Source organism: Zingiber officinale, chromosome 5A (genome assembly GCF_018446385.1).
Source record: "Zingiber officinale cultivar Zhangliang chromosome 5A, Zo_v1.1, whole genome shotgun sequence".
NCBI lineage: Eukaryota > Viridiplantae > Streptophyta > Magnoliopsida > Zingiberales > Zingiberaceae > Zingiber > Zingiber officinale.
In genome coordinates, this window is record NC_055994.1 from 8,960,342 (window position 1) to 8,985,733 (window position 25,392).

Consider the following 25,392-nt stretch of genomic DNA (forward strand, 5'->3'; position numbering starts at 1 on the left):
ATTAAGAAAGATTTTGACCTCCACTGGTTCTGACACAGGACTGCAGATTTTTCGTTGTTGTCAAAGCGAGTCTTTAGTGTAGTCAGAGGATCAAGATTTTGTGAGCTTCCAATGGTGAAATCGTTATCGTATGTGTTGAACTTATGTACCATTTCAGTATCCCCAGGACGTAGCACAGATAGGGACTGCATGGTTCTGTGGCTGAAAGGTCCAAGGATCGATCTCCGGGGTGTCACTGCCTGGGGTTAACATCTCCGCCATACACTTTCCACCTGTATACCTACATTTAACTTCCTCCATATCCGTGGGACCAGCTCTAGGGGGTTCGCTGATGTGACGGTTCCACAATTTTTTTTTTATTTTTTTATTTTTATGTACCATTTCAGCAGCCACTGCCACACCAAGGACTGGATTTACCACATGAATATAGGAAGCTTTCAGGGTCTCTCCCTTGTCAGTTCTACATAGTATGTAAAAGGAATACAATAGTTCACGAAGCCTGACAATTTGAGGCCAGAGAGATTAGATGGGAATGCAAATGGTTTAGATTCAAAAAAAGTATCGTTCACTATCTTGATACTGTAACCATTAAGATGCTGAAAATGCGATAAGAATTTCTACAGAAATAATGATATTTAATAATAATAATAATAATGACAATAATAATAATTAGAGAGTGTGCACTTACATTATAAGAGCAGCAGAAAAAACAGACTTACTAAAGCCTACACCGGCATTGTATTTGGTGAAAGAAGTAGACGCACTATTAAATCCAATCTCAGCTCCTAGACAAAGTTCCCTGCTGCCACTTGCTGCAGCGAACGCCAGCAGTGGGGTTGGTGTCAAGCCAATGCCAGAATTAAAAGCAACATGGTGATGTAGGTACTGGACATCAAGCTGCAACAAGAGGCATCATAAAAATTGAACTCATGACAAAATTGGTCTGAGGCAAGAACAAGTATATCTCTCAATTGCAGTTACATGAAACTAGCCTTACCAGACTTCTGATCAGGTAGCTCGAAGCGTCTTTGGCTAACAATTCATCCACAGTAATTGTTGTTGAAACCTAATAACAGAGAGCATGCACATAAGGGGTTACAAAATGCAATTGTGGTCCAACAACAAATGATGATCAATACGAGGATCAAGGTAATATGAGATTGGAATTCAATTGACTTCGTAGATGTACACTATGGAACCTGAGAGCATGCTAGAATATTGGTATGAACAAACAACCGCTTACATTGGAATTTGTATTAACTCTCACATCAACAAGTGTTTTACCACTTCTGTATATAAGTACTTATATCACCAAGAAATTATTCATTTACTTTAATGCCAGTGGCTGTAAGGCCCTGATCCACCAAGGAGATGAAGGTCATTGAGATGTAAATGACAGAAAAGGTTAAAAATGAAACTATTGAAGTACACATATACATCAGAATACCCATTTTCATTAGGCTATAGTCTCAGGTACTTAAGCTGGAAAAAAAAACTTCCAAAAAAAATTAGTATATTGATCATTTTTGAAAGCACTACTTAGGAAGAATAATGTCAAAATGTAGCAAGTATTGATACACATATAATCAGTAACTAAACTTTGAAACTATTCTTGGAACTTGGAAAATCAATACCTCATGTAGAGGAATTGTAGAACATAATCAATCATGACATAAGAAATCTATAAGAAGAGTAAGCCAACATAGACTATACTACTGTAGGCAATACAACAAGGAGAAGATTGATTTGGTTAAAGCTAGTAAGCATTTCTAGTTGTTAAGTTCACAGTTTAACTAACATATCATAGATAATTTGAATTAGAACTATACAGATTATGCTATTTGGATTGATCTAAAAATGTGTGATCCCAATGAGTTAATCATAAATCTGAGGCATTTCATTTTTATATGGATATCATGGTAATCAGCATAAGAAATAATTAATTTAAAGCACGAACATGAATAGAGGAAATGCTGTGAAAGAATATGAAACGCAGGAGATGCAGCCTCCAATATTATATCTCCATTAGTTCTAATCTATACAGCAGTACTTATCCATGACTAGTTCTGAATGGAGTAAAGTATTGCAACATTTGCTATCCCACATTGTGTAAGGGAGGAAATCTATAGCAGGCTAGCAGCGTTTGTTGTCCAATACCTAGATAAAAAAGTTAGGGGAGCAGGAAGTAGGAAATACTCATCATTGCAATACGGCACCAATCATTGTTTCAAAGTTCAATCCATATTTGTCAGCATAGTAAAGCTCATTGCTCCATTGCAATATGGTACCAATCATTGTTTCAAAGTTCAATCCATATTTGTCAGCATAGTAAAGCTCATTGCTCCGGCCACGAAGCAAAATTGACACTTATTGCACAAAGCATAACTTGCAATTTCTGGTCGTCCCACACAATACCAAACATGTATCACCCATATCAAGTGGCACAAGCCTTTATTTTGACTCATATCAATGCAATCAATTTACTGATTAGAAAGGGGAAGTGAGAAACAAAGAATTCTTCCTCTTCTTTGCATCATCTTTGGTTCTTTTGATAGTCCTCTATGAGTTATTCCGATATAATATAATTAAAGTCAATTCCAACATATATAATAGTTATATTTGGTTAAAACATATCGTTATTTTCGTAATCATCTTTGACATGATTCACAACTTTTTTCTAGATTCACACATCATTTGTCTAAAGTAAAAGAATACAAGTGAGCAAACATGTCAGCTTGACAAATTGGTTCATCATCATCACCTCCATCAAATCATGCTAGACAGATCAAATCAAGCACTAAATGTAATAACCATAAACATCCCTCTTATCTTACTACCCCAAGGGCAAGTTGTAATAGAAATCAAATGAGCTTTGAGCTTTTTGAAGGAATGTACTGACTGAAAGTTGCATTTATATTCAAATTCCAAAGAATGCCGTGAGCAATGAAATGTTCATACCAGACCATAATCATTTGATGAGGAAAAAAACAAATTTATGATGAGTTGCAATCCTTGGTCAAAAGATCTGCAATGGAAATAATGTGCATATGTAAATACTTCAGCGAATGTGAGAAAAAAGAACTAGCATTACTATAACACTAGTTGTAAGTCTAACGTCAAAAATTATCATAAAACAAACAGATTAAACAGTTTCTAGTTATGAAATCAGGATAGACATTAGACCAAGAGGATATTCTCAATTCTACTTGCCATGCATGAAGTACATACAAAATGCCCCAAGTATGACAGCATTAATCTGGAGAGAAAGGCTTAGACAAGGTAACATAACAGTTCAAATATTTGTCAAACAAACTCACTAATAATCAACCAGCCAAAATTGAACTATATGGTTTAAATCTAGCTTTTTAATGCATGGATGTTTGTAAGGGTTAAATAATAAGAACAGAAACAATGTGCAAACGAAGAGATAATAAACAAACCTATGCAAAAATTTGATTTATCCATGGTGCTAGCATAAATTTTTTAGAGGAACAAGATTATTGTAACGTTGTTCAGTTGTTCTGGACTAGATGAGTTCAACAATCACTCTATTACAGACAACAAAAGTGATCAGTCAATGGACAAGAAAATCTCTAAATATAGTATGTTGTAGTGGAAGCTATCTGCAACAATGACCAAGAATCTGACATATGTTAAATTTCAAGGTGTAGTAACAAGGGATTAAATGATCAAAAAAATTGGCATGAAACAAAACCTAGACGTTTCCTTAAAAAATGAGGGAAACAGCCTCAAATAAAAGAAAGGAACAAAAAATACATTTCCTTTTTCTTAAATCCAATGAATTTGTTGCAACAAACAGCAAACTATAGTAAAAAAATTTGAAAATACAGTAAGATAGCAAGATACAATAAATGCAACTATATCTACTTAAGTGTTGACTGCAAAAACTGAGCAGCATGACAAAGTTTAATGGATATGCCCAGATTACAAAATATTACACCTGATACGTCCTACAAGTTAATATCAATGCAATACTTGCCTTTCACTCTCTTCCCAATCTCAGAGAACAGAGCGGGACCAACTGCCATCTTTAGTCAACAAAAGGGCCTGTAAACAAAAAAAAACAATGGGTAAAGGAACTTGAGCACATATATCAAAGACACAGTAGAACAAATCAATGAAAATATCAACATGTCAACCAGAGCAATTTCATACACAGATTTCACCACTACAATAATCGAGGAGAACCCAGCATCAATATCGTGTTTACAGTCTAAGAATTCTTTGAAACAAATATCCTAGCCTTCAGCGTTTTTGTTCATTTGGTTAAGTGATTGGAGAAATTGCAACTTGCATTCAGATACCAAATATAGCTTGGTACAGTGAAAATAAGATCTAAGTGCCGATTACGATGATCCTTCAAGGTTGACCTCGACACATTTCTCGCAAGATGATCGGCACAGATATAGAGTGCGATGCGATGAAGATGAAGGCAACGGAGAGGACAACGGGGCTTACCTCCTGTTGTAACTCGAAAATCTTCTGCTGCGCCTCAACAAGGAAAGAAGATAGCGTCGCATGAGGATCGTTGCCGGAGGAAAGGGAAGTGCTCGTCGGCGTCAAGGTTCTTGACGCTAGGAGAGGAGTGCTCGTCGAAGAAGTAGAAGCACCGCTCCATCACCTTCGAAGCACTGCGCGTGTCCGCCTCCGGAGTCAGACAAATAAGATCGGCGCCGTGTAGGTCAGTGATACGTTATATCACAAATTGCACTGTAACCCTTATTATTATTATTTTTTAAAATTACCTTTATAACCTAAATTTTAAAATCTAAAAAAAAAAATTAATACTAAATATCCACAGAGTTCTCACAGATAGATAGGTGTGCAGTTTCAGTATACTGTAAATTCGGCTGTGACAACTTATGTTTCTCTCCTTTATTCTTAAATCAATGATGTTACGAATGATGACAAAACCAATTTTGGCTAAAATGGAGGTGAGTTCGTCACTAATAAATAACAAGGAAAAATAGATGATCAAAGTTTAAATGTGGGGACTTCTGCTTCAAAACCGTGAGTTGTTTGGTAAAGAAGCCTTGGCAAGAAATTCCTGTAAGGGTCTTCCTCTCTTTTCTCCTTTAGATATGCAATGCAATTCTCAACCTCTGACTTCACATGAAGATAAAGCTGTTGGGCGTTAGATCTATCACTTAGTTCCAGTCGCATTCCTTTTAGTCCATGTAAAGGCATGAAAAATCAGTAGCATAGAGAAAAAAAGACAAACATAACATGGGCATATACAAGCATGAAACGCACTATACCTTTTGTTTCAATGGGCTTTCCGAACAAGAAATATAACCGGCCAGGTATCTTCGGTAACAAAACTGGAGGGTAAAGGTTTTGATTTCCCACCTCTTCATTGGAGTCAGCCCTGCCGAGAATAAATACTTCCAGCGTAACGTATTATCTCACAAATGTTGATTTTATAAATTAAACAGCCATAGCAAAAGCATCAAATAAGCATAGTTTTAAGAGTGCATTTGTAACATTTGGCTAAACTTATTTGGTATTACATGATTGGTGTGCTTGTCATCTGCAACAATGTTCATGGCCTTAGTTAAGCTGACCCCACAGGTCATCCGAGTCGGTATGTGGTGGGATGCTTGCCACATGAGGTCGCAGGGTCGAAACTCAGGGTAGTCAGGGCGTAAATCCCCGGTCCCTGTGCAACTCACCCCACCTGTCACATGCTCGCTCAGGATGCTGTGATTTACCTCCCTCGTGATGGCCTTGGGTCGGGTGCGGCGAGGGCGCTGGGGGCGAGCGATTTCGCCTTTTGCCACATAGTCTCAGTTAAGCTAAAAAAGGGATACAAGATCAATGAGCTGCACCAAAAGGATAGGGAAGAGAGGAAGGGTTTTCTTTTGGGAACTACACTTGAAGATCAACTTCACAGCATAGGAAAGGGGGAGCTAGTAATCAGGAGATGAGAACACAAAAAAGCTTTAGGCTTCATGCTTGTGTGAGAGATTTTTTAGTTTGAGTCAGTTCTTTTGGACCAAAGAGAAACCTTAAAGAGAGGGCCAGGGCCATAAAGAGGGAGACTGGACTTTTGGATGATAATCCATAGGGAGTTAGAGAGAACAATAGAGGAGTTGAGTTTGTGTCTACCCAAAAAGGGGCGTTTTGTTAGTGTTTGGAGTTGGTTGATGATTTGAGTCAAACCTAGCAGAAAGGTGTGTGCCTCTAATGGAGAGTAGTCATTGGATAATCTTAAAGGAATATTTGGGCCAAAAGAAAATAGAGATGAGGATTCAAGTAGGAGTATGAGTAATCTCTTTCCAAAATTTCGGTACCGATGAGTTGAATCATAATTTTATCCTATTATTTCATATCTTTTGAGTTATTTCATAATTTTTTAGTTATTGTTATTTTGACCATTGGTAAGTTTTAATGTTAAAGTGACTGATCATGGAGACCGAGATAGGACAAGGTTGAAATTGGATTAGAAGAATATGATGTGCAGTTAGAAGAGTTCTATGCATGCATTCTGGAGTAACCTCCGGGAGAGGCCAAAATGACCGTTGAGATTGAACTGAGTGTTCTAGAGGGAGTTAATTGGAGAGATTGTATCAAGGTATCGTTTTGAGTTGAAGTTTTATCTAGATGTAATTAGTTAGTGAGCTATTAAGTAACCCTGTGAGTTGTCTGAGTGGATAGTATTGAGTTTGGTAACCTATCTGATCAGAGTTGGCTATCCATTTTTCCATGATTTAATCAATAACATAAGTTTTCTATTCTCCTCTCTTTTCTCTAATCACGATCCCTAGTGAGGACCATGACTTGTGTTACGTCATAAACTCCAATTACTTAACTACTTTAAGATAAAAATCAAATGAAAAAAGGACTGTACCTCAACCTAACAGCATCGCCATTTATTTGCTTGCTTAATATATCAAAAAATGGAATTTTAAGAAGATCATCATAGTCAAGCAAGACCTGGGAGAACAATATTGAGAAACTAATTGTTAAACAAAACCAGTATTTGACGAAAAGAGATTCCACAAAAGAATAGTTTTCTATCAGGATACAGAAAAATTCATTTGCAGGTACTTTTCAGTTTTATTGAGTAATACTGAAATGCAAATAACCACTAAAATGGGCAAAAAGCGAAAGGCCTCATTAGTTCTGTTTCCTATAGACCATGTAAGTTGGTGGAAAGTAAACAAAACCCATGTTTGGTTAGCATGTTCCACAATATTTGATAGGATTAATAAATTCCACAAGTTCAACTACAAAACTCTGTAAGAGGTTGTGTTGTAAATTTTGCAAAATGCATCCATTAACCATTACAAAAAAATGTCAAATTTACTCAAGCCTAGTTATCTTCCTTTTCGTTTATTTGTTGCTCCATTATCTTCAGTTCTAGACATTGTTAAAGCTTCTCTGCTTCATTTTTGAGAAAATTTGATTTGGCTATGGCCATAGTATTGTACCGGCACAGGCGGAATTTATCATTCCACTAGCCGACCGGCATGACACCATCGCTGTCACACCCCTCCGAGAGGCCCCACACATGCCTTGTGGCCGCATGGAGGCCTAGACCGCAGCGACCACGTGAGGCGGCTGAGTTTTTTTTCTTTCAATTTTTATCTTTTTCTTTAGTTTTTTAACTATTATTTTTTTCAATTTTTTTTCTTTTTTAAAGGTTAATTCTTTATCCCTATGCTCCATATTTTAGTTTCTTTATTTATTCCCTTCATCCTTAAGAGCATCCATAGTGGGAGCTTTGAAAGAGCTCCCGCAATGAACTGGCAAGCCGGAAAACCTCCCTTCCATAGTGGAGGGAGGTTTTCGATTTAATTGAAAAAGTGGCTCTATGGTTACGGAGCCGCTTCTTCAACTTTATTTTTATATTAAAATATTTTTTAATATTTGTTAAAAAAACAAACAACAGCTAATTTTATTAGTCATTGTATGTCCTTGAACAACAGCTAAAAAGTCGTTGTTCAACGGTTAAATTTATTTTTTTTAATTTAAAAAAATATATATAAATATATGATTGATTTAATTTTTTTCATTCATCTCATTGTTATCTTCGCTTTCTACTTCTTATTCCTCAACTCTCTATTTCTTTCAACCACAAAAATAACTTGATTTATTTTAAATAACTCAAAATCCAGATCGATCTATGCTCCATGAGTTCTGGAGCAATGAATTGGCGAAAGATGCGGAGGATATAGATAAACAAAGAATGCTCCGGCTCTATAAGCAGCGACAAATGGTACATCAAAGAGCTCAAAGTTCTTCCAGTAAAACATAGAGGAGAAGGTATTTGAATCGGGATCGTGAAGTTGGACATGCTCGTCTCCTCAATGATTACTTCTATCCTGATGACATATTCCAACGTCGATTCTGAATGTAAAAAGAGTTATTCCTTCGTATAGTTGATGCCACGAAAAATCATTCAGAATATTTTCAATGGAAGGTCGATGCAACGGGGAAAAAAGTTTGTTGCCACTTCAGAAATACACAACGGTTATCCGTCAATTGCCATATAGAGTCCCTGCTGATCATTATGATGAGTACCTACGAATTGCTGAAACAACTGTGATCCAATGTTTATTCAACTTCCGTCGATGTGTAATTGAAGTGTTCAAGGCCCAAGAGAAGACCTAATGCTGCTGATATCCAATACTTGCTTGAAATGCATGAGCAGAGACTTTCCTAGCATGTTGGGTAGTCTTGATTGTATGCATTGACAATGGAAAAATTACACCGTCACTTGAAAAGGCCAGTTTACTCAGGGAGATCATGGCATCCCAACAATTGTGCTTGAAGTTATCGCATCTTCGAACTTGTGGATATGACACGCCTTTTTTGGGATTGCAGGGTCACGTAATGATATTAACGTGCTTAACGAATCACCTTTATTCAAAAACGCCTTACAAGGAAATACACCCAAGGTTAATTTTACGATTAACAATACACAATATACAAAAGGATACTATCTGACCGATGGGATTTATCCAAAATGGGCTACTTTCGTCAAGAGCTTTCCGTGTCCCAAGATCCCAAGAGAAAAATATTTAAGGAACGACAAGAGGCCGCAAGAAAGGATGTCGAGAGGGCATTTGGGGTGCTTCAATCGCAATGGGGAATGATAAGAGGTCCAGGGCAATTTTTGTACAAGATAATTTGAAGGACATCATGTATACCTGTATTATTTTGCACAACATGATCATTGAGAATGAGGGAGATGCAGTAGTCAATTGGTCGGGCGATGAAGGAGATCCTCCATCACAAATATTTCAAGGCTCCACTCAAGAATTTCAAGAATGCATCTGGAGAAATTGTGAGCTACGTGATAATCAACTACATCATCAACTTCGAGCCGACTTGGTTGAGTATATCTGGGCACGCTACAATTATAATCAGTGAAAAAATAATTTATTAATTGCGATATATGTACGGTTAATATTTATGTAATTTTTAATTATTAATGTTATTTCATGTTAGTAATTTATGAATTTAAATTTTATAAAAATTTAATTATATAAAATGTAAATATGAAGGAGAGATAATGAAATATATATAATAAAAAGTGTGAGACCCATGAAGGAGTTGTTAAGAGGTTTTTTTATAGTGGAGAGATGTGTGGGGTTGTATTTATAGATGAATAGGAGAGGGGTTGTATTTATAGATGAATAGGAGAGCTTGCTTCGGAATAAAGGAAGTGTGGTGGGAGCTTGATGTGTTCAATTAGGATGAGTAGGGAATAAAGTAAGTGGAAGGGTGAGGTGTTTCTTCTAAGTGGAGAATAAAGTTAGTGGCATAAAGTAGTTGAAGATGAAGTTTTATCAGAGTGGAGAATAAAACTCATCCACTGAGTACATTTGGTGGAGCAGTAAGTGCTGTCATACGTCATGGCTTACGTTTTTGTTGTAATGACGTCATTGCTTCCACGTTTCATGGTTCCATCATGTTGTCAAGGTTCTATTCTCTAACGGAATCCAAGGACGGGGCTCTAGAGAGGGTGGCTATGGCTTGCGATTAGCTCGGGTTAGTGTCTAAGTGTCCTGTAGAAGAGCTAGATGAGATAGTAAGTTTCTTTCCTGCCCATTTTTCTATCTTCTTTTGGTAATGCTGATAGAGCGTTGGGTGTTGAGTAGTAAAGTTGAAAGGGAAAAAATGGCCATATCTCTAGGCCAATAGATCTTTTCAGTGTAGGTTTCTCTTGTCAGGAGATAATTGGTAGGATCATCCTGTCAATCCCACAACCAATTGCTACCTTAGATCGAATGGATCTACTTTATCACTAAGTACTGCCCATTCAAGGTATGGATTAGAGGGATACTCTTCAATGTCTGTCATTCATTTCATGAATGTCTATTTTGATTGAATGTAAGTTGATCCATTCCGGCGGGGAGCTTTCAAATGTACATATCACAAAAGTTTCTTCTTCAAGAGCTTGGGCTATAATATCGCCCAACTTCTTTGGAAAGTCTTTGACTAAGTGTAAGTCATGTACCCAAAGTTTGTGTAGAAGTCTATAATCCATAAGTGTAAATGGAGTAATTAGTCTTCCTCAGAAATTATTTAGGACATATTTCTCATAGTCTATGTTTGCTTTTCGGAAGGAGTAGAGCAACTAGCATTGGCAGCCATAATTCATTAAGTTTGCACAAGAGCTTCTGACATTTTAACTTATAGCTGAATTCGGCTTCATATATAATTGCCTTGCCTTCTGGGGACTTGTATGGAGTATTTTAAGCAATTCACATAAGTCCAGAAAAGTTGACTTTTCTACCATACTACGAACGTATGTAGCAATGTCTTTTGGAATAACCAAGAAGTATGTTTTTTTAAGCTATTTGCTCCGGACTAATTGTAGCTTTTGCTTTAAGGTGTCCCTTCTGCAATTTTGCCAAAGTAATTGGGCCTATGAGTGAGGCCTAGAGGCTGTATGTCTGATTTTTGAAGCTGGGGACTTGTTGCTTGTGAATAAGTCTTTGTGGACTGAACTTGTCCATCTCTGGTTTATGTAATGTGCCAATGAAGTAATTAGGGCCTACCTTTGCCATGATAGAAGTAAAGGCGTCTTCTAAAAAGTAAAAACCTTTATATGATGGTTTCTCATATTCTTGAATGGCAATTCTTGCCTCTTCCCATTCGGCATAGCAAGAAAACTGCTTGCTTTTTGGTTTCTGAATTGTGGTCAAGAAGTAGTTGGACAAAGCGTTGATTATAGCAATTTTGTAGTTGAAACTTCCCAGTATAGTAGGGATATTCCAATAGTAGGGATATTCCAAATGTTGTCAAGTAGGCAGTTATATATATTGTCAAGTCTTTCTCGTGAGGCAAAATGAAACTGGTCCTCATGTCTTGTAAACTATTGAAGTTCTTGATTGCCAAATTTCATTGTTTTCATGGCAAAAGTGCGTACTTTCTTTTGTCTATCCATTAAACCTGTAATAGCCCGTTAAATTTTAATGTAAAAGTCTATATAAAGTATCTGCTAGGGAATTATTCCCTTAATATGTTCCTGAATTTTTAATTCTTTGTTGATAATTGTATCTGTAAACTTAAGCCATTTTTTGAATTTAAGTTCTTTAGTAATCCGTTTTTGAATTTAAGTTCTTTCGTAATCCTTTTGTTTGTTGACTATATTTCACTATTGCTTCACAATCTGTTCCGATAATAATTTCTTGTTTGTTACATATAAAAGGCATGAATGCGTCAAGACAATAGATTACTACTCAGATTTCATAGTCCAGGGAAATTAAATGATATTTTTCTTGGTATTTTTCAAAAGCATATCTACATATAATGCTTCTGATGTCTTAGGGTCATATTTTGAGGGTTTTTTAAATAAAATCTCTCAATCTTAATTCACACCCATCATTTTCTATAATTATGTAATCCGTATCTAGTGGAAGGGTTAGAACTGCGATGATTTTTACCATTTCTTTGATTTATTTTACCAACTCGACATCTTGTTGGTTAAAAAAATTGTCTGTATTCGAAGTTTTGTTATATAGTGGCTGCTAATTTTTCCTATGTCTTCAAGATAATGTCGAGCGTAATTAAGAAGCCCAAGAAATGTTCTAAGAGTCTTTGTGTCTTCCATTTTGTCAGGAAAATTAAGTATTTTGGAAGTAATATAGGGTTGAAGTGAAATTTTCCCATGCCCAATTTTTGCTCCAAGAAATTCAATATGTGTGGTGGCTAATTTCATCTTCTTTCGAAATATTATAAGGTCATGTTTCTCGAATAAGTTGAAAATCATATGTAGGTGTGCATAGTATTCATCCTTAGTCTTTGAGAAAACAAAGATATCATCATGTAAATAGGGAGACGTTCCGAAAAATATCATCCATCTTTCTTTGGAAAATCTGACATATCACCTTAAGTTCAAATGGCATGACTAGCCATTCACAAGAGAAGGATGTCCATTCTATTGAATCAAGGTGCATCTTAACTTGTCAAAACCCTGATTTCATATCAAACTTAGAGTGTCATTTTAAATTTTGTATTTTGTTAAGTAGTTGGTCTTTGTTAGTTATTTTATATCCATCTTCCTTACAATTATAATTTAACCTTTAATAATTAAAAATCATTCTAGATTGTCCACATTTTTGTTCAACCCCTTTGTTAACTATGAAAGTTAGACTTCTATATCTGGATGTGGATCTTTGAATAGCTCTAAGGTTAAGTAGTTGGTTGATATGCATTTTACATTTTTCCGCTTCCCAATTTGTATATCTTAAGTCTTGAGCTTTTATGGTAAGATCTAGGTTGATTATTGCTAACTGGCAATATATCTTATCTCTTTCCCAATATTTTGTGGGATTTTCTCTTATGATTTTATTTTTTCTAATCAAGAGATCAAAGAGTCGAGATCTGATTGTTTACTTATTAGTGGAGTAAATACGTAGAACAAAATAGATCTACTAGAATGTCTAAACCTGAGTTACTAAGGTTTTCTTCTATCCAGATGTCTTCCAAATACAGGCTTGTACAACCAAGTATTCCTAGTTTTCCTGTAATTCTTAGATGGCTAATGAACAAGAGAGTTCTCATTTAGTAAACAAGAACCTTTACAGGAGGTTTTGCCAGTGCACTGACACTTGTTATTGTCATTAGAGGTAGAAGGTGTATTTCATTTTGTAATAGTCAAAATGGAAACTGCAGTAGGAGAGGTAGCAGCAACATGGGTGTCACCATGCTTACGCACTATAGAAAGGTAATCAGAGATGATAGAGGAGACGATGAGGGTGGAGAGAAAGATAGCATAATCTTTAATAAGTAATAAAGCTCTATGTTGAGCAATAAGAAAGCTAAGTCCTCAACTTAAGTGAATATTAAGATGTAACAAAGGCTTGATCCGTAGTTTGAGAAAGGAGAGCCAAAAGTGTCACAATTATTATAGAAACGAAGATGAGTATTTGTGACAAATTTTGTATATGAGAGTTTTTGTCCATTGAATTGGGTATTAACCAAAGGACGAGTAGATGTTCCAATGAGCTCGGTAGGAAGATAGATACTATTGTAGCTTCATAGTGGCAAAAGGCGATTCACTCGCCCCCAGCACCTCCGCCACCCCATCCCTAGACTAACATGAAAGAGGTAAATCACGGATGGCTACTAGCCTTAGGCAAGTGAATAACACATGGGAGAGGGTAGTCACCCGGCTACTAGCCGGGATTTGACCCCTAGACCTCATGGTGGCAACGCCACCATGCACTAGCCAACTGCCAACTCGAGGGGATAGTATTCAGGCTGCTAGGTTTTCTAAAGAGAAATCCCTTGGTTTAAGGAAGTAAATTCCTCTTGAAGTAAGGGCTTCGACAATGTGGTTGATTTGTATCTACTATTATTAATTTGGGTCATGGTTTTTCCTAGAAAAAATTATATCAATTTGTATATTTTGTGTTTGGAAATCTCCATATCCTTTGGCCTAGACCAAAATCTTAATATGTTTGACGAAGTCTTGAATAGCCATATTAGAGTTTGGGCAAAAGTATGTAATGTCTATATTATTATTCATGTCTACTTCTGTAAGTCTGTCTTCTCTTTGTCAGATAATCTAGAGTCATATATAAGACTAATAACACTTTGGCTCTTATACTTTTTCTAGTGAACCCTCTAAGGCCAAATATAATTAGTCCTAAATGAATGTAATTATGTCTCCTTTGTAAAAATGTTCTTGCAGAATCTTCAGTGACAAGGTTTTAATCTTTCTTGTCATCCATCAGGAAGGTGAAGTGGTTGAGTCCTATGACGGTGAAAAAGTGAAGTATTGGAGGAAAGGATTCCCTAATTGTATAGTCATCTAGGGTTAAGTGAATTTAATTGTTCATTCGAGAATATTGTCACGTCGTTCTATATCTACTAAGTCTTCTAATCTATGAGTAGAAGTGCTATTATGTCTTGTGGTGAGGATATTATGTATCCAAGAGTTTGTATTTGTTTTGGTTCTTCCTCCTATGGTTTGAGAAGGGCCTGTAAAAGTCTCAGTTTGATTTCGTGTTAGACTCATTTTGTGGAGTAGAGATTAAGAAAGAATAAGTCTTAGATTGTCTCCTAGGAACTACCTTTTCTGTAGATAACTTAAGTCTTTAGTTAAATTGTCTATACTTTTTTTCCACTCAGTAGCGTGGGTTGCTTTCTAGACTTTGAGTTTCAACTCGTAATACTTTATTTTCTATTAACGTAAGTCTGTGATGTAGAGATGTTAGTAGTGCGATGATAGTTCTCAATTATCTAAATAGAGTACAGTATGCCAATCTTCAAAGGAAAGCTACTGAATGCACATCAAGATGATATTTTTACGTAACTGTCATTGCATCAACATTTGCTCAAGAAATAGGTAGTATACCCATTTGCATGACTAGTGGTGGCTATTATAAATAGCTTGTTTCACACTATGAGTAAAAAAGTACCAACGATAGAGATTTCTATCCTCATTGAGCTTCCTGAGTTGGGATGTGAATTTGAACTGCATGGTTTATAGCAGGAAATTGCTCTACCATTTGATCTCGTATGTAAAAAAGATCAGGCACACCTGCTGACTCCACAGTCGATGGTTATCCATCCTCAGGTTTCAGAATGGATGGTTTCCTTCTGCCCTCGGGCAGTGTTTCCTTGTGGAGAACAAGTAAAGCAGAGAAAGAGAAGTTAGGGAAAAGAGTAGATAAAGAGATTTCCCTGCTTTTCTTGGCAAGAAAAGGATGGAGGGGGAGAAAAAAATTTCTCATATTCCCTAGTTTGTCTTCCATCCAAATCAGACAGAAAGCCAGTGCATGCAACAGATGTTCTATAAAAAAAATTCATAAAAAGTATTAAAATTTGTTTTAGCAATTATCATTCATTTTAATGTTTTTATAAATAAAATTACAAAGTTTGCTGCTTTCTCTCTTTCTTTTCGTACAAGGTAATAAATGGAGAGAAAGCTGTATATGATTTTCACTCCTCCCAAGAAACAACACGAGAGAATCATTCTATCACTCCACCCATTTTCTTTCCTCATCTTTACTTTCTTTTGCACCTTTATCATAAATTGGCATCAGCAAATAGAGAATACATTCTACCTTCGAACATAATACAGTGTTTTTAATTCCTAAGCGCATAATTCCAACTTGCCCTGGTGTAAACCCAAGTCAAATTAAGCCGGTTTCTCTTTTTGTATATAATAGGTAATCTAAAGACACTGCTAGCAGTGCCTGTTAGTTTTTCTCTTCTCCCCCCAAAAAAAAAGAAGATATCAAGGTGACAGAATAGTATAGTTAGATTGAACAAGATCCAAATTTGGATATGTTTCTTGTTGTAATTCATGATATGCAATGCCATATAATCTATTTACTATTTTAGTTTATCTAGATATAGAAATAGTTTTTTGGGGACGGATCTTCTAGTCCGCAAATTGCGGACCAGGGGGATGGTCCATTAATTTTGGACCCTTAATTTGGATGGACCCCACCTATTTACAGGTGGAGTCCATCCAAATCAAGGGTCCTCGTGTAATGGACCATCCCCTGGTCCATAATTTGCGGATCAAAAGATCCGAGGTGTAGTTTTTTCTGATATTTACAAGGTGGTTAAGAGTTTTTGAAATGAAATTGGAGGGAGTTATTACAAGGTAACTGCCCAACTGACTGTACGTCATTGCGTGGGAATGGTTGTGAAAGAAAAAAACTGATAATATTATCAGGACGATGTGTAGGCCTTAATAGAACATATTATAACATGAAAGGTACATACATTACCTTCATTCCATGAGTATGGAAAATGAAAAAATAAGCTACATAGAAAATATTAAAGTTGGGGGAGGTGTTAATCACACAACCAAAATATATACAAGCATTCTATCTCAACGTTCATTGTTTAATGTGTCACATTGACTCTTTAGTTCATCACTTAACCTTTTAGCTAGCAGAACTTAGATGCTACCAAATTACAAGCCACATATTCTTTATGATAAAAATCAAGGTGGAAGTAATAAGATACTGGAACAGAATAACATGGCTCTACTTTGAGGAGAAACATGAAAAATAATCAGGAAAAAATTTTAAAAATATAAAAGCAATGAAGGAATTTCAATATGGTAATCAGTATATACTCACATTACATATGTCATCTTCTCCAATAACCCCAAATGGAATGATTGTGGCACCAAACCTTGCTGCCATTCTGACAAACTCTGGCTTTTCTGGCCAAAATAACTTGTATTCTTCACCCTAGAGAATATGAAAATAACTCAAGTGTAGAAGGAACGAAAATGGTAATAAATAAGTTTTTGTCCAATTAGAAGTTTAATTAGACCATCAGTTAAGACACCATAAAAACAAAAATAGTACAGACAATACAGAGTAGTTTAATTAGTGAGCATCATGTACAATTCATGTTAATCACAGTTATCATTGTACATGTTTGTTCTATAAGTTGTACAACAAACATTACTTGCAATTTACTTTTTCTTACTGTTCGTTAATTTGTTTTATAACTAGTGGGAATCATCGCCTCTCTCTATATGCGACTTTATCCAACAAATACCAACTATTTTCTCTTTCATAATACCAACCTTGTCCATTAAGGATTGAAAGCCGAACAAATACCAACCTTGTCCATTTTTATATCCAATCCTTTAATCTTAAGAAGAAGCATAAACCACTTTAATTTTATGATTTTACGATGATCATTCTAAACAAGTTCATTTTTTATTTCTTTGCAGTACTTAGTTCCAAAATATTGATCAAATTCTTAAAATAACAAAACCTGGAACCTCTCTCCTGTAATTCAATGGTCCAGTGTTGGCAAAATCCAGGTTTATGTTACAAACTTTCAGTTACACTATGGTTGCTCTTGTGATCAGCATGGTTTTTTATCAATAAATTCTTCTCTTGAACTTAAATTTATCATTTCGCTTTCAATGAGTTCAACTTCAGGATCTATTTGCACTACAAGGTGTAGTTAACTCAAATACTTGGAAATCAGGATTTCCATTTTTTTTGAACATTTTATAGAAATCCGCCCATGACGAAACAGTTATTGTCAGTCCCAAACCCGAATAAAGGAGGAGGGTTGCGTTAGATTGTCAGCCAACATTAAAATTATGATAAATATTCAATGAATAAATTCATTAAACTATTATGCTAATGCTAGGTTGTTCCCTGAAGTAACGCGTTGCAGGATCCGACTGTAATGGCTCAGCAAGGATCGTTACATCTCCAAAACTATGGTGTAGTGTTAAATATACAAGAGTTCGCATTGCAGGGTCCAACTATGACGTATTGATAAGGACCGTTACATCTGCATGAGAACTTGAGTATAGTATTAAATAGGCAAGAGTTCTTACACCATAGGTTGGATAAAAATAAATATGATAGGAAAACTAAGAATCTAAGATTTGAAACATGGAACATAGGAACCCTCACTGGTAAATCAATGGAAGTAGTAGATACAATGATCATAAGAAGAATTAGTATTTTGTGTATACAAGAAATAAAATGGGCATGCGAGAAGGCAAAGGTAATAGAGAACTCGGATTTAAGTTATGATACACAAGAAAGAGTAAAGCAAGAAATAGAGTGAATATTGTTGTAGATAGTTCGTTAAATGATGAAGTTGAAGGAGCAGTTAGAAAAGATGATACAATTATAGTCCTTATGATAATAATGGTGAAATAAACTATGAACATAATTAACGTATATGCACCGCAAGTACAATTAGATGAAGCTATCAAATCAAGGTTTTGAGATGACTTAGATGAAATATTATAAAATATTCTGCCAAATGAAATGATTTTAATAAGAGGTGATCTAAATGGTCATGTCGGAGTGAAAAATGAGGAATATGAGAGGGTACATGAGGGTTATGGGTTTGGAACGAGAAGTGAGAAAGGGAAAACTATATTAGATTTTGTGATAGCATATGACCTTATATTAACTAATATGTTTTTTAAGAAAAGAGAAGAACATTTAGTCACGTTCAAAAGTGGGAAAAATAAATCACAAATTGTCTTTCTTATAAATAGGAAGAAGTATAGAAAGATTTGTAAAGATTGCAAAATCTTCCATGAAGAAAGCTTAATTACCCAACATAAGTTAGTAGTGTTGGATATACACCTCAAACATAGTATCAATAGAAAGAAAATATATACGATTCCTAAAATTAAGTGATGGAAGTTAAAGGATGGGAAGCAAAATATATTTAAGGAGAAGATAGGAGTACAAGCATTAAGTGACTCTAATATGACATGAGATATGATGGTATCAAAGTTGAAAATAGTAACTAAGAGTGTACTTGGTGAGTCAAAGAGACATGTACCATTAAATAAGGAATCTTGGTGGTGGAATGAGAAAGTACAAGAGAAAGTGAAAGGAAAAACGAAAAACTTATAAGGAATTATATATTTGTAAGAATAAAGAAAAATTAAAAAAAAATGTAATAGCCAAGAAAGAAGCTAAGAGAGTAGTGAATGAAGCAAAGAATGAAACATTTGAACAATTATATCAAAAATTTGATACAAAAGAAGGGGAAAGAGATATTTATAGAATAGCTAAAGTAAGAAAAAAGAAGACAAAAGATCTTATCCAAATAAAATATATTAAAGATGAATGTAATAGGATACTAGTAAATGATGGAGAAATAAAAGAGCGAAGGAAGAAGTATTTTCATCAACTTTTAATGAAACTTTAGGTGATGAACTTAACTTAGGTAATTTAAATAGATTAAATGAGCATAGAAATTTAAATTTTTATCGTAAAATTTAAAATTCAGAAATAGAACATATTTTAAATGGGATGTACAATGGGAAAGTCGTTGGACCAGATGATATTTCGATAGAAGTATGGAAGTGCCTAGGGAAACAAAGTATTAAATGACTTATAAAATTATTTAACATGATATTGAAAACAAAAAAATATCTAATCAATGAAGGATAAATACTCTAATTCTCTTATATAAGAGCAAGGGAGACGTATAAAATTGTATAAACTATAGGGGTATTAAACTAATGAGTCATATCATGAAACTTTGGAAAAATGTAATAGAAAATGATTAAGGAGACTACTGTGACCGAAAATCAATTTGAGTTCATGCCTGGAAGGTCAACAATAGAAGCTATACATTTTAGAAAATTAGTTGAAAAATATCAGGAGCAAAAACAAGATCTACACATGGTATTCATTGACTTAAAAAAAACTTATAACAATCCCAAGAGAAATTATATGGAGAATTCTAGAAAAAAGAGGTGTTAGTGTAACTGAAGCATTTCTAATAAAGATAGGGTTACATCAAGGATCAACTTTAAGTCTCTATCCTTTTACACTAATTATGGACGAACTCACTGTACACATTCAAGACACAGTACTGTGGTGCATGTTGTTTACAGATGATATTGTTTTGGTAGATGAAACACGTGAAGGAGTAAATGCTAAACTAGAATCTTGGCTGGAAACACTAGGAGAGAAAAATTTTAGGCTTAGTAGAATAAAGAGAGAATATATGGAATTTAAGTTTAGTAATATTAGACGTAATGAGACAATTGTTAAGATAGGAGATGACGAGTTAATCAGAACTAAGAGCTTTAGATATTTAGGATCATTTTTGTAAAACGATGGAGGGATTGAGAGAGATGTCTTACATAGAATACAAGCAGAATGGTTGAAATGGAGGAGAGCGTCAGGTATTTTATGTAATCGTAAAGTACCTCTAAAACTTAAAGGAAAATTCTACAAAATCACAGTTAGACTTGCTATGTTATAACTCGAGCATATGAGCATAAGATGAGAGTTCAGAAATGAGGATGTTAAGGTGGATGTGTGGACATATGAGGATGGACAGAATAAGAAATGAAAGCATTAGAGAGGAAAGTCTGAGTTGCATCTATTAAGGAAAAACTCCGAGAGACGCGTTTAAGATTGTACTTAGACGACCAATAAATGCTCCAGTTAGGCGATATGAAACTATGACAAACACGCATATCAAACAAGGAAGAGGAAGACCCAAAAAAAACTTGGTTAGTAACAATAAAACAACATAAAATTTATTTAAGTATAGATGATGGTATAGTAGAAGATAGAGCTCAATGACGTAAAAGGATCCATATAGCCGACCCTACCTAGAGGGATAAGGCTTGATTGTTGTTATAAGTAAAATTTTATACCACGAATCAGAGTAAAAAAATGGTCTTTAGGAGTTCCTCATATCTGACAAAGTATCCAAATTGTTAATATTGTTGCATTTTGCACATTCATGCAAATGCTTATTTATTTAACTTATTCACTCACAAAGACAATAGTTTTGATATTTTGAAGATTTAATTCAAGTTAACTGTATAAGTCACTACTACTAAACAACTGTTGAAGAATGAATGCCTTCCAACAAACAAAAACAATTAAGGAATGGGTTTCATAATTAAGATTGGCAGAGAATCAAAACAATGTTCTTCTTTATTCATATCATCAAAAAGGCGCTCCTCTTTTAAATTTTATCAAAAGAGCATCTCACCTATATTTTTCTACCTAAAATACCACATCTGCCCTCTATCTTGGAGTTGTTTATGTAAAGCAGCCCCAAGAGGTATTTTACCTGTTTTTTATTAAAGTTTTCTGTTTTATATTTTCCTTTCCTTTCTCTTTTTCCTTTTCCTTCATTTATTTTTTATTAAAAAATACATTACAATAGGTTTTTTTTTATTTTTTTATTCGCATTTTCTGTTCTATTTTTCCTTTTTCCCTTTTATTTTTGTTTCCTTTCCTTCTTTTTCTTTTTTCTATTAAAAAATAGAAACCCATAAAAACCATAAAACCTAAAAACAAAAACCAAAAAACAAAAATCATCTTGGAGCTGCTTTGGTCAAAGCAGCTCTGAGTGATGCTGTTTTATACAGCACAGCTCCAAGGTGTAGTGCAGAGGAAATTTTAGGGAGAAAAATAGGTGGGGCATTGTTTTGATAATTTTTAAAAGAAGGGTACCCTTTTGATGATATAGATAAAGAAGGATGCTCTTTTGATTTTCTGGCATTAAGATTTAAGGTTACCTTTCTATGAAGTGCTTCTCGTGCACCTCCAGGGTACAATAAGACAGAAGCTTTGGCAGATAGAAGCTTATAGAAATTGGGGGCTGAGACAGGAACAGCACCCACGACACGGTATGAATCGAATGATGATGAATCAGGCATTAGCTGCTCAGTATCCCTATTAAACAGGAATGGATGAGCAATTCCTCGTAGATGGATCTTTTTCTCAGTAAGGAATCTGGTGAACAAGGGACCCAGCTCTAAACCCATTAACATGTGGTACCCCACAAACACAGCAGGTCCTTCTGATGGAATTCCACTTAGGCCATTCACTATTTTACCATTTTGCAAAGTTGACAGCATCACAGGGTTAGCAGCAAGATCAACCCATCTGAAAAATATATATAATAATTACTCAAGGATTTGATGCCGCAGCAAAAAAATCTTTTACGCTGAAAAGCAAATTCTTATATCTCACCTGTATTGGTCTGCTACCTTCTGGAACTCATCTGGAGTCATCGATAAATAATCTGATACATAATCAAGTTGTCTTGAACGACGATAAAAGCCTGCCCCCTTTACTATGGATACCAAATCAATGCTACTTTCCTGTGTCAATATATGATGCAATTTTCCATTATTATAAGATAAATGATCAATTGCCTAATCTTACAAAATAGTGTCATCTTGTAGCATTGACAAAAGTAATGTATCTATAATGTTTAAGTAACCAACATGTGATTCTCTGTTGCATTAATAACAATCATGAGAGACATAACCCATAGAAGTTATATTTCTTGTTAGATGCGATGCACACTGAACATTTGAAATGCAACTTGTTGATACAAAATACTTCATTGACAATATGAGATATTTCTAGGAAACACTAAACAAAAATTATCACAATGGGCAAAAAATGATTGTACCAAAAGAATTGTATTATATAGCAAAGTTGATAAGTAATAAGTCAAAGGTCCTTTCAAATAATTTAACCCAATTACCCCCATATACTTGTGAATAAAGATAGCAGAAATCTTACTAAGAAAATGGCGTGACCACTTTCTTGGAAATGGCGGATCCTTGAATTTGGCAGTAAATTCCTAAGCCTGTCAGCTTCTTCACGGCTTGGCAATAATAGGTCCCTCCCACTATAACAAGGCTAATGTCAAACTTCATCAATATGTAAGGAAATTGTAACTTAAAAAAAGATGAGACATGATGAATAAGTTACATGAAAAAGATATCATGTGGAATGTCCTTCACATGCACAGATGGGGATACATAATTAATTTACCATAAAAGTGTTTGTTCATTATTAAGCAACAAATAGAAGTATTAATGATGGCACTGATGCAACATCAGAGAACTCCGAATCGAAAGAAACTCACAATGTGGCCAAAAGTTCATTAAAATGAAAGATACACCCTTTAAACAACCCTATAATAAAATAGCTACCAACCTATTCTCCTAAAATCAGGGACTAAGTTCACCAGGTTCATTATGACTAATTGTGCATAGTTGTAGAATAGTCAAGGGGTGTCTTTGGAGAAGTTGACTCTGGCACTTGTGGGCTCTTAAAGAACATGGTGCTATTTGATGAAAAACTTTTGATAAATAAATTAGATGCACATTATGCTAACAAGAAGATAATGTGATCATGAAACCTCATTCCTACTTCACAGCCTACAACATATCCATTGTATACAACAACAACAATTAAGTCTTATCCCACTACGTGGGGTCAATTATATGAATCCTTCTACACCATTGAGCTCTATCCCCTATTATATCATCATCTATACTTAAATAAAATTTATTGTATTTTATTATTGCTAACCAAGTCTTTTTTGGTTTTCCTCGTTTGATGTGTGTATTTGGCATAGTTTCATATCGCTTAATTAGAGCATTTATTGGTCGTCCAGTACATGTTTGTACCATCTTAAACCATCCTCGTATATCCACACATCCACCTTAATATCCTCATCTTTGCAACTTTTATCTTCTACTTATGTGCTTGAGCCAGTCCAACATTCAACATCATATAACATACCAGGTCTAACTGTCGTTTTGTAGAACTTCCCTTTAAGTTTTAGAGGTACTTTATAATCACATAAAACACCTGACGCACTTCTTCATTTCAACCATCTTGCTTGTATTCTATATAAGAGATCTCTCTTAATCCCTCTATCGTTTTGCAAAAATGATCCTAAATACTTAAAGTTTTTCAAATAACTCGTCATTTCTTATCTTAATAATTGTCTCATTACATCTAATATTGTTAAATTTAAAATTTATATATTCTGTCTTTACTCTACTAAGCCTAAAACCTTTCGCTTCTAGTGTTTCCCGCCAAGATTCTAGTTTAGCATTTACTTCTTCACATATCTCATCTACCAAAACAACAGCATGCACTAATGTGTCCAATGAGTTTATCCATGATTAGTGTAAAAAAGATAAAGATTTAGAGATGATCCTTGATATAACCTTATCTTTATTGGAAATTCTTCAATTAATCCACTTGAAGTCTTCACTCTGGTCGTTACATCTTCATACATATCCTTAATTAGTTTAATATTTAGAATTTTCCATATAATTTATTTTGGAATTCTAATAAGCTTTTTCTAAGTCAATGAATATCATGTGTAGATCTTGCTTTTACTCTCAATACTTTTCAATTAGTTGATTGAGAAGATGTATAACTTATATAGTCGAGCTTTAAGGTATGAACCCAAATTGATTTTCGGTTGGCGTGGTCTCTTTTCTTAATATTTTTTCTATTACTCTTTCCCAAAGTTTCATGGTATAACTCATTAGTTTAATATCCTTATAATTTGCACAATTTTATACATCTCCATTCTTATATAACGGAACTAAGTGCTTACCCTCTCTTGATCATACAATTTTTTTCGTTTTTAATATCATGTTAAATAATTTTGTAAGTCATTCAATAGTCAATACCTTGTTTCTCTAGGAACTTCCATACCTATATCAGGATATCATCTAGCCCAATGACTTTTCCATTTTACATCCCATTTAAAGTTTATTCCAGCGATTGAAATATCGTTCCGTGCCGCCCGACATGGACGGTTTTTACCGTTCCGCCGATGAATCGAAACTGACACGTCACGTGCGCGCGTCTCGAGCAGCAGGGAGGCATCGCCGGATGCTTCCAGTGTCGTCGGAGGCGTCCGTCGAGCGTCAACATCGCGGGCGATGGCGTCTGCGAGGCGTCGCGATGTGATGGTGGAGCACGAGACGCTTTAGCGTCACCAGATGTTTCCGGTGCCGCCGGAGGCGTCGCCGGCCGCCTCCCGCGCCGTCGCAAGCGCATGGGTGTCGAGGGCGCGCCGGCGTCAAGGGCGTCACGGGCGTCGGGGCGCGTGGGCGTCAAGGAGGGATTACTGTGCAAAACTAATATTCCTTTAATAAATCAAACAATTCTCATTCTCATTCCAAGTGTGATATTTTAAAGAGACTTTCATAAATCCTAATTAAATTATCCTATTAAAATATAAAAAATATATTTAAAATCTTTTAAAATTTAATAAATTTTATTAAATAATATTTTGAAATTGTTTTTAATGTTTTGAATTTTATTTAAAAATTCTATTTTTAAAAAAAAAATCTAAAAATTTATAAAATTCTAATAAATCAAATTTATATTCTGATATTTTTTAATTATTTTAGATTTTTTTTATTTTAAATATATATCATTTAAATTTTTAAATAAATAAATAGTTAATTTATATAATTATTATATATAAAATAATATTTTATATTAATTTATATAATTATGATTATTTAGTCTGGACATTGGAGAACTTATGTATCAATTTTAATTCGAGTTATTGATAGATCAATTTTCTTTAAAGAAAACTATATTTAATTATTTTTTTAACAATATTAAGTTG

General features: G+C 34.8%; 1 protein-coding gene and 1 long non-coding RNA gene across 3 annotated transcripts in view; both read right to left on the reverse strand.

Moving 5' to 3' along the window:
• Window positions 1-614: 614 nt before the first annotated feature.
• On the reverse strand, window positions 615-3,027 carry LOC121979845. The gene is made up of 3 exons (XR_006111431.1): window positions 2,959-3,027; window positions 998-1,066; window positions 615-897 (listed from the first exon to the last, which is right to left on the reverse strand). It is a non-coding gene; the product is annotated as an uncharacterized LOC121979845 (long non-coding RNA).
• A 973-nt stretch (window positions 3,028-4,000) lies between these two features.
• The window catches only part of LOC121979844 (acyltransferase-like protein At3g26840, chloroplastic), a 35,763-nt gene continuing 14,371 nt past the window's right edge, over window positions 4,001-25,392 (reverse strand). For both annotated transcript variants that reach the window (XM_042531833.1, XM_042531832.1), the window contains exons 8-15: window positions 22,521-22,629; window positions 21,960-22,090; window positions 21,503-21,872; window positions 16,584-16,697; window positions 6,872-6,957; window positions 5,280-5,389; window positions 4,480-5,186; window positions 4,001-4,068 (exon numbers count right to left, since the gene is read on the reverse strand). In XM_042531833.1, coding sequence (XP_042387767.1) covers window positions 4,996-5,186; window positions 5,280-5,389; window positions 6,872-6,957; window positions 16,584-16,697; window positions 21,503-21,872; window positions 21,960-22,090; window positions 22,521-22,629 — 1,111 coding nt within the window. In that variant the 3' untranslated portion in view covers window positions 4,001-4,068; window positions 4,480-4,995. The remainder of the gene's footprint in view (window positions 4,069-4,479; window positions 5,187-5,279; window positions 5,390-6,871; window positions 6,958-16,583; window positions 16,698-21,502; window positions 21,873-21,959; window positions 22,091-22,520; window positions 22,630-25,392) is intronic.